This window comes from Eretmochelys imbricata, chromosome 11 (genome assembly GCF_965152235.1).
Source record: "Eretmochelys imbricata isolate rEreImb1 chromosome 11, rEreImb1.hap1, whole genome shotgun sequence".
In the NCBI taxonomy this organism is placed as follows: Eukaryota; Metazoa; Chordata; order Testudines; family Cheloniidae; genus Eretmochelys; species Eretmochelys imbricata.
This window is the reverse complement of record NC_135582.1, coordinates 33,951,499-33,961,768: the sequence shown is the minus strand read 5'-3', so window position 1 is coordinate 33,961,768 and position 10,270 is coordinate 33,951,499. Positions and strand designations below refer to the sequence as shown.

Sequence of the window (10,270 nt, the reverse complement as noted above, 5' to 3'; positions counted from 1 at the left end):
AGGCTTTGTTCTACTAAACTTACTAACATCCCCAAACTATCCATCCATGGGAAAGGAAGGAAGCGCTGTAAGGTTTTAAGAGTCAAACATCCTGCTCATCGATGGGGTTAGGAGAATTAGAGGGAGATTCAACGGCAGGAATTGCTGCTTTCCCATATCAGCGCCAGCACCGGGTGCCAAAGAATGTCAAGATCTCCTAAAGGGGTTGGAGGGTTTCTTTACACTTCAGAAAGGGAATCAGGGAGCGAGGATTACAGCTAAAACTCTTTCACGGGGGGAATAAAAAGATACAGCTAAAGTTGGGATCAGTGCGCTAACTGCGGAGAAGTTGTTGTGCAAAAGGATTGTTGTATTCACTGGAGATCGTGGCGGCGTGAGCCCGACTACAAAGCGAAGCAAAGGGACGGGGCAGAGTCTAGCTGTGGGAGTAGAAGCCATAGTAGCCGATGTCCTTGGCGCAGTTCTTTTCACAGTCCCTTTGGGTCAGCACTTCGCTCTTGAGGGGAGAGGAGCTCTCTGACACCGGGGTGTCAGAGGGCGAGATCCGCCTCCTCTTGGCCTGCTCGTAAATCCCAGAATCGGTGGAATCGATGGATTTAATGGACGAGGGGGTCTCGATCCAGCTGGAGTCAGACAAGTCTTTGGGCTTGGAGTCCTCAGCGCCCGGCAAGGGGGATCTTTCGGTGACCAGGCTGTCCGCCTCCTCCCCTAGGTAAGGGTTGCTGGTGGCCATCCGGGCAGCGGCTGCGCTGTTGGGCCAGCAGGAGAGCATGGAGCTGGATTTGCCGCAGTACTGCGGGGGGCTGCGCGCCCCCCATCCCGAAGGGTCAGTGTAGTAGCCCAGCGGCCGCCCCGTGCAACCAGCAGCCTGCAGGGGCAGCGCCTTGACCCCGGCCGCTGCATAGGACAGCAGGGTGGCGGCATTGCCCGCAAAGTCAGTGGCCGTGTCGTAAGCGGAGGCCGCGAAATCTAAGCGGTTGTTGGCCGGGGTGACAAACCAGCGCTGCGGAGACGGGGCCCCGGGGTCCTCGGCTTGCTGTGGAGAGAGCAGCCCGTTGGTGTGGGGCACGCTGCGGTCACTGCCTGGTCCCGGGCCAGCGCCGGCGCCGGGGTGGAAGCGGGACTTGGCGTAGTTACTCACGAACTGGTCCTGCAGGAAGGAGCCCGCCATGGCGTAGCGTGCCCCAGGCACGATCTGCGAGCGGGGAGAGTCATTGGGGGAAGGCGTGAGCCGGTCCATGTCGCAGCCCGTGTAGATCCTGCCAAAGAGAAGGGCAGAGTTCTGGGTGTCCTGAGCCAGAGCAGGGTGCAGGCAGGCAGGCACCCTGCATGGATCCCTGGGTCCGCTGGAGCCAACGGGAGTTTTGTCATTGACTTCAGTGGGGCCAGGATTTCACCCAGTGCATACTCCCTGGCAAGAGAGCCCCGTTTCAGAACTGCTCAGTAAGGAGCTGCTGTGCCCGGAGCGGAGAGACCAGAAATACCCCGAAAATGCATTACGCAGAACCACAAGAGTTTAGCACAGGTGCAGAAGCGGGGCCATTCAGTGATTTAAAGAAACCAGTTGACCAGATTGACATGACAACCTGAAACAAACCAGGCAGATATCCCTACAGTTCTGGTTCATCTTTACATTGAATACTGGGGAGGCTATCGGAGGCCAGAAACGTTTTTAAAAAATCAGATTATTTTACACACACCACCCGCAAAGTGGATCTAACGTTTTAAATGTTTTTTAAAAAAAAAAAAAAATAGGCGAGCACAAACTGAAAAAGAGTTTGCTCTGTATATATTTAGTAGGGTCGTAATTTAAAGGCTGAAGTTTCTTGGTTTTATTTATTTAAAATCCACAAGTCAGCTAACATCCTACTATCCTTCATGGTACCTTGGGAAATTCTGCATTGTGGAAAATTGACCAAGCCCACAATACGCGCAACAGGTAACCTGGTCCATTTGTAGCAAACAGCGTGAATGGCAGACTGAAAAATTATCTCTGCGGTTTGACACTTACTGTTCAGAGTCACAAACCAACTATCAAGATGTTATTGAATTTAATTTCAGCTAATCTTCAGACACCTACTGAAGGAATTTTAAAAGCAGATGAGCCCAATTTTTTCCAAGATAACCTATATATAAGCTTTCAATCTTGGGCTGCAATTTGTGTTTATAAAACCCTTAATGGATGAATAGTTAGTGTGTGCGTTTCATTCAGGCTAAAACTGTGCTTTAATTAACCCTCCACGCCTCCTGAAATTACTTATCCAGAACACAGTTGGCCCTTAAACAAATGCGATGTGCTAGACAGCATTTAAGCTCTTTTTAAAGAGACATACGTGTGAAGTTTATAATTTAAAAGAAAAGAAAGCAGAGACATGTTGTGGTTGGAGAAGTCCAGAAGGTTTTTCATCGTTAGTCTACCCTATATATAGAAAAGTCCTATTTAAGTTACACAGACCATGTCGTCTCTGCACTGCACCAATGACCTATTTTGTATGCTCAAATACTCCTTAACTTCTCCTTTGCGGCTTTTACCAAAATCACAAGAACCCCCGTATTTTCCCTCTGATCACTTGCTGCACATTCCATTGCATTTTTGGGAAGGGGAGTGAACCAGCTACAATTATATTTTTCAAATAAGAATAAATGTGTGTAATATTTAACAGCCAGCTACTTTAAATTTAAGCAGAGTGATCACTCTAGGAGCTTGATCCCAGTTTTAGGCCCTGATTTAGAAAAGCATTTAAGCACGTGCCTAGCTTTAAGTGTGTGCTTAATCCCATTATTTCAATGGGGTTTAACTGATTTGCTGAATAGGGATATATTTACGCAACTGCTTAAAATTAAGCACATACTTAAGTGTTTTAGTCAATGTGGGGCTTACTTCGTGGCAAATCTCCTACGCTTCAATGGGATCCGGAAAAGGCTTTATCTGGGGGGCTGTTCCCATTTCCTTAAAACAAATATATGTTTCTCTTACTCAGAAGGAAAAAATAAAAATATTCCCCTTAAACACAGAGCCCAATCCTGGCAGGTGGTCAGCAGCCCACTCTGTTCCAACTGAATAGGAGCTCAGGCAAAATTAGGTGAGCAAAAACCCGTGCGCTTTCCCATTATGTTTGAGTTCCCCACCTCCCACCAGGTCTCCGAGTAGCACTGGGTTAGGGACACTTCTCACTCATTTTCTAGATGATTCCCCCTTCTAGACTCCAATGCTAGAGCAGTTTGTTGATTTTATTGCTTTACAGGCACAGCAATAGGAGATGGGCGTGAGATGTCATTAGTCTCATTTTTGTTTGTGCTCTATCTCCACTGTGTTGGGGATAAAAGGAATCAGAAGTACTCAGAAATAGCACCTTAGCTTGGGTGCTCTTTCTACCTATTCCAAACCTTCCTTACAGGGGCCATTGACCAGTGTACATTGTCTCATTAAGATGTTGGGCTGTTCCATTGAATGCGGGAAAAGGAGCATGGGGCAAACCTCTAAAGTCAAGTTTGAATCCGTATCACAAACATACCATCGGTCAAAGATTAGACCAGTATGTATGGCCAATGATCTTGGATAAAAGCATAATGAACCCTACGTATATTTGCCTTCCACGAAGACATTTCCTATTATATAGAGATTAGATATATAGGAACGGCAAAAACGCCAAAATGAAAACCAGAGTGAGAAACAGAAGAAATTTTCTTTAAAACTCTCTGTATAGTGTCCAGGATGATTTAAAGAGTCATTTATATTCAGTAGTTTAAACTCCCATTCAAGAGGTCCTTATTTCATAGCCTACATACACAGCTTGAATAAACTGGAACTTGAAAATGGGTACAAAGTCATATGCCAGAAAGAACATCACAACTGCCAAAGTCACACGCAGCCTCAGATGCAGGCAGAGGGGGTGAGAAGAGCATCTGTCCCCAAACTGCACAAGGTTGTATTGAATGTGCTAGCCAGCCTCTTCCAGCTATCTCTTCGGCACAGAAGATTTGCCTCTTACTAACCCAGGCGTACAAATTAATGCGGAAACCAAGAGTTTTCCATGAAAAATAAAGGAGACAATTGAATTTCATTTCTATTCAGTCACTCGAAACCCAGTCCCGAGTTTAGGAGCCTGCATTTGCTTTCTCTTCTCTGGGAGAACTTTTTTTTCTTTTCTTTTTTTAAAGTTCAATACTGAATATTTCAATGTTTAATTAATTAAAGAGATTTTTAATACAACCCCAAATACTAAACCAAATAGAGTCTCTACCGGCCTATGTGGGAGCATCCGATAAAATGGATAATAAAAATACCATTTACTTACGTGTCATAATTGTCTCGAAAGCCTTTTGCAAAAGGGTTGTGATCTATTTTCAACTGTGTAATCTGGGAAGGAAAATAGAGGATCAATGAGTATTTTCTCGTACCTATACATAATGAAAGCATGACAACAGACAGGAGACGCATTGTTAAAGCACAGCTGTTCGATCTTTTTTTCATTAGTTGCTCAAATTGCCGCTATTCAAAATATAAAAACTAAGCTTAGCGTATTTATAAAGGTTTTAATTAGAGGAAAATTGTTGCGTCTTGCAATTACTGATAAAAATGTGAAATAATTTTGACAGTCTATTCTGAAAAGTAATTATTCACAATTAAAGTTAAAATTTAGGATAAGAAATGAATATTTCAAGTGTTTTTATATAACATTTTAAGAGATTATTGCATCTATGCTTGGTTTAGCAATCGAAAACGGAATACACCGACTTTTATTTTAATGCATGCCATTTAAAAGTGAGAGCAAAAAATATCTGTCTCTACATTAACAGGATTTTATTCTGATTAAAATGTACCATCACCCCCAACACAGTCAGCAGCATCAGTGGCTCTTTGCAGACTTGCTTAAAAATCACCTCAGATTAAATGTGTGTTTTTCAATGGGAACATAACAGCTATTGACCAATATTATACTCTAGTTTTAATATAATAAATGCCAATCGGGTTTCCGCTTGGCCTCCTAAGAAGATGTTCACTGTTGAAACTGATGGTTATTGCTCCCCTATGAAATATTCACTCTGTAGACCCCACGCCAGACTTGTGTGTGCTCGTGAGACTAACCAGGGCAAATGCAAAGAAACAGAAATCTGATCCACACATTTGCTCGTGTTGCGGATTTGGGGCTCACAATTCGTGACGGTTTTAGCAAAAGGTACAGAATTGGAACGTCAAATATATACATCGAGGTCCAGCCCGCCCGGATCCTGCCGGGCGGGGGAATACAACGGTGCCGGCTGGATTCAATCACCCCTTGGCCGCAGACACACGCGCGCGCCAGCACTCTGCACGGCGTGTATCCGCTTCTCTCTCCCCGGGCACCTACACGGAGCCCCACGAGCCGGCCTCGGAAGCTCTAAAGCGCTGCTGGCCGGTTGAGGGTGAGGATGGCCGCGCGGGAAATACAGCGCCAAGCTCTTTACATCGGTGTTCTGATAGGCGGTGACGGCTATGAACTGAGTCTCCGGGAAAGTGAACGTCTGCACTCTGCCCGGCTGGTTAGTATCCTCCGTCCCGTCTTCGTTCACTTCCACCACATGCAGACGGGGCTGGTACTTGTGTAAGGACTGCAAGACCACCATCTGTCAGGCAGAGAAAAGGGAGGGGGACAAAGGGGCAGAAATGCTAAATTGGAGCGAGGAGAGGGAGAAAAAGACGGATATTTGCTGGTATTAAAGCGCTTGAATAAAAAGCCGTGGCCGAGCTGTCAAGAGAGGATTATACTCAACAGAGAAGGAGAAATGCACCCCTAAGACACCACCTAGTCATCGCTCCCTTTTAGCAGGATAGCTACAGATTCACTCCACTTCAGAATGCTCTCCCCCCCCCCCCAATACATAACCCAACTCTGATCAGGGTCTGGGTTTTGTTGCTGGGTTGTGCAGGATTATTTTTTCCCCCTTTCTCAGAAGTCCTGTACAATTCCAACTTGTTAGGAATAGAAATTAACACGTTTTACCCTAGCAGTATGATTTATTTAAGAAAACAGGGATCTGATCTGAATTTTCAGGATTTTATTGGAAGCAACAAATAAGAGCGTGTGTGAGGTTCACTGACCTGCCCGTTGTTGTTCGATGCTCCTTTATTGTTTGTAAGTTTTAATTTCCCAAAAGAAATTTCCTGACGCATCCAGTGGGCTCCTGTGTTGGGGGAATCGGGGTGCATGTACACTCGGTTTCCTAAAGAAACAAATAAACACACCACGATTCTTACACACACACCCTTTCTTGCAACTGTAGCAGCACACACAGGGGTCCTGTGAATCGCATTAAACTTAGCAGCGCGTTACCGGCGATGCTTCCTTCGTTTTAACCGGGGAGGATTAAAATAGCATTTTCTGAACACCCTTCACTCCCCCTCCCTCTTTTTATTTTTTTTTAAAAGCATCATTGGCCCATTCTCGTTTAAGAAGCCGCCTGAGCCAGTCCACAAAGGCTTTAATTAACTACTCTCACCTAAATATGTGTCGGGAAAAGTGTTAATTGGAAGAACTTGCCTTGTACATTGGTGTCCGCCTTGCCGCAAGGAACCCATTTGCCTCCTTGAAATCTCCAATGGTTGGGATCGGCCAGAATTACATCCACAAAAATATTGTAATGAGCCGTGGGATCGAGACCAGAAATATTAAAACTTAGAAAAGGAAACATGCGCCTGTTAAAAGAAAACACACACACACAAAACCAACCAGTTTTGTGATAAATAACAACGGGGGGACCTTAAAGGGCTGTATGAAGAGGGGATGAGTTCAAAAGGAGGAGGGAGCCGCACTGGGGGCCCTCTCCGGAGGGACTGCTGGCCAGGTAGGGACCTGCACCCTATCTCTAGGCACCTTGTACTAGCATATCACGAGCCACCCTAGCAGCTGCCACCCAGGCGCCCCCTGTGACCTACCCGTCCAGCTCCCCATTTTCACGCCCGACTTTGCGGGTTGCATTGTCAGTCACCCCGAACACTAAGCGCAGATCGCCCCCCTCAAAAGCCTCCGTAAGGAAGAGTTTGGAGTCCCAACCCCACCACCTAATGTCCAGTCGCTCCGTGCAGCAGCTGCAAGTGCCGCTTACCTCCCTTGTTTGGTGATGATCATCTCTGTCTGGTGCCGGTGAAATTTCAGCCAGAGTGGCCTGTTGCACAGGTAGACCTGAGCTTTGCCGGGCACCAGCCCCGGCTGGGTGGAGGAGAACTGGTAGAAAGGCGCCCCTTGGTAGGAATGGCCGTACTGCTGGGGATAAGGGTAGCCCGCCGTTGGGTAACCTTGGGGAGAAGAGTTGGACAGGAGGCTGTTGTAAGCTCCATTGGTGATCACAGGATGGTGAGCCATGTAGCGGCTTGGACTGGCGATGGAAAAGGCTGGGTGCGCGGGTCCATGCTGGCTGGGGTAAGGGAACATGGCACTAGGAGCAGCGGCAGCGGACTGGGGTTGGCTTGACTGAGAGAGCAGATAGCGATCTGCAGCAGATCCATCGAAACTGTGACGAAGCTCCGAGACCCCGTCCAAGACGGGAGAGAGTTTATTTCTCTGGACGTCCCCTGGTGTGTCCTTGGAGTCAGGAAAATTGTCTGTATCTGACTGATTCGTCATCCCCCTGGTAATTTTTTTCAGAGGTGAACTTCTCTCCAGGTTGTCAGCGGTCGAGATAATGGGATGATCATGCAAGGCAAGCTCAGATCCGCCTGCATGTGGGTAACTGCTGCTCACATTGAGAAATTTCTTGGAGAGCATGACAGAGGGAGAAAGACAATGCTCCAGCTGCATAGCTCAAGCACCGATATACTCACCCTTCAGTCTCGGGTTCTAAAGGGCTCCTCTTAACATCAACTAGACATCCTGGGACCCTCCCGAGGCAGAAAGCACTTCTCCCACCAAATGCTTCCCCAACGTTTGATTTACTTTTTTTTTTTTTTCCCTGGGAGAAGAGATTGGCCAATTGACACTATGCAGCAATAAGGAAAGACTCACTTTTGATCTTGCTTGCTTGTGGAGCGGATGAAACGGCTCCTGCCATTGGTTAACCGCTGACAGTAATTTAATTAGATAGACATTAATTAGGATAATCACCTGGCTCCTGGTCGCGACGATCATGGCAAATTGAAGGAGATGATTTTATTGTGGGATACAAGGGGGGAGGGGGAATACTGTGTTTGCTATGAGTGCTCATTACCGTGTGACCTTTCGAGCTTTGTGACTACGCATAGAAAGAAAAAAAAATCAAAGATCTGCGATTTCCTAATTTTTCCCCTTTTTGTGAAGAAGGAAAGAGATAAGATGCTGGAGACTTTTGGGTTCAGAATGAGCCCAGGTGTCAGCATTCACTCTGAATGTAACGATTTCAATGTGCAGAGCATACAAACCACTTGCTGGAGGCCTTATCTCCCCTTAGAAGTTCCAGAATTTGGCTTTCCCGTCTATTATGAAGTGCACAATAACGGGACGCCATCCTTTATAAGATATACTCCCCCATCCTCTCAGTCTAACTCCCTCCCCCCAAAGGTAACTGCCGCGTTGGAAAAATAAAACACCCATAAAACTCCGTTCAGGCAGCATATGTACACAGGAATAATGTATCATCTCTTTTACCTTTTGAAATAATTATAAGCTGTACAGCTGAAGTGCCCTAATGTATTTGCAGTCATGTTTACTGAGTCTTCAGTAAATAAATATTTGATCTGTGTGCTGTAATGCGGGAGATTATCAGAAAAGCATGGCACAAGGCATCCATCTCTCCATCTCGCTCCAGCTTCCCTTCCACTTGACGTGTGTTTTCTTTCAGTGACTGAATCACACAGGCAGGGCTAGGAGGGAGATATCTTTTGTAATAGATTTGCCAGAAGCAGTTAGCTCGATTCATAGAAATAAATTTAAGTGTTGCTAGAGCTCCTGTCAGAGAAAAGATTTAGGGCGTGGAGGAGGGGAGATCCCAAATAACGATTTCATTAAACTAGGGAAGAGCTAGACACCCACGTTGACAGGCGCGATTTTCACAGTGTAACAGGCCCAAGTCACCCCACCTGTTAGGCGGGGAGTGCTGAAGGTTCCGTGGATAATCCAGGTGGAACAGCGTGCGCGGGGCATCCTCTCCTGTCTTCCTGGGCATCAGGGAGGCGGGGGCTTTCCCCATTGCCCCGAGCTCGCGACCTGCGTGGGGCAGGAGAGCTTAAAGCCACTTCCATCCTCTGGCTGCAGAGCGGGTCTCTCCTACCGGCCGGCGCTGTGGGGGACTCACAAGCAGAGGCAAGGGGCAGGGAGGGAATGAGGGGGGTTGTTGGACGGGATCAGCTCAGCAAGCCCAAGTGTTTGCAGCTCAGGGGGGTGCCTGCCGCAGGCCTAGCAGCAATGCATGGGTGAGGGGCCTGGTCCATCACGCCCCCCCCCCACTGAAGGAAACAGGCTCTGCTCTGTCTGGAACCACAGAGCATTCCCAGGCCCAGCCCCTCACAGCTGGGCAGGGACAAGACCAGGCCATTTCTAAGACTGAGGAACAAGCTTCTTCCCCCAGGGAGAGAGGGCAGGATGACCAGATAGCAAGTGTGAAAGATCAGGATACTGTTTTTGGAGGTAGGGGGTATAGTTGCATATATAAGACAAAGCCTCTAATATCAGTGTGATCCCAATAACGTTGGGACAACTGGTCACCCTAGGAGCAGGACAAGCAGGAGCAAAGATTCCTTTTTTCCTCAGGCGCCAATGCAACAAGCTCTGGTCTTCTGGGTAGGTAGGCTGAGCCAGTACCACTGTATGCTCCCTCTCTGCCTTCTGGCTGTTGTTGCTCCTTCAGGTTCAGAGGCCTCAGTTCCACCTGCTGGGGAGAGTTTGTGAGGTGACAAGCTGTGGCCGTGCCTGTAAGATGCTCATAGCAGAATCCTCCCCCATTAACACATGCTTTCGTGTCTCCTTTGGGCTGGTGGTCTGTGCCTTATTACTTCAGGTCCAGGAACAACCTTACACATAATTATGTGTTACACATAATCTGACTCCTGTCCACCTGCACAACTTCTAGCTCAAGGTAACCTGGCCACTAAGCTTGACATATCTATTGGGAGCTCAAGCTGGTGATGTAGTGAGCACTTGGTTTCTCATTTGACACCAGGATTCTGAGTGTGGTTTTCCATGGAGTGGTATTTCAGACTAGATTGCTCCATGGTGCAAACGTGCATTGCTTTCATCCATCTGAAACTGGGCTGAATTTTCATACAAAGGAATTAAATTTAGATGGAGACTGGAACCAAGAGGGCCTTCTTGAATTCTTT

At 47.1% G+C, this 10,270-nt stretch overlaps 1 protein-coding gene across 1 annotated transcript; it reads right to left on the bottom strand.

Annotated features, from left to right (window-relative positions):
• Positions 1-415: 415 nt before the first annotated feature.
• On the bottom strand, positions 416-7,778 carry TBR1 (T-box brain transcription factor 1). Its single transcript, XM_077830112.1, has 6 exons — positions 7,087-7,778; positions 6,522-6,676; positions 6,083-6,204; positions 5,449-5,607; positions 4,299-4,360; positions 416-1,259 (listed from the first exon to the last, which is right to left on the bottom strand). The coding sequence occupies exons 1-6, from the start codon at positions 7,776-7,778 to the stop codon at positions 416-418; spliced, it is 2,034 nt and encodes a 677-aa protein (XP_077686238.1).
• Between the last annotated feature and the right edge of the window lie 2,492 nt (positions 7,779-10,270).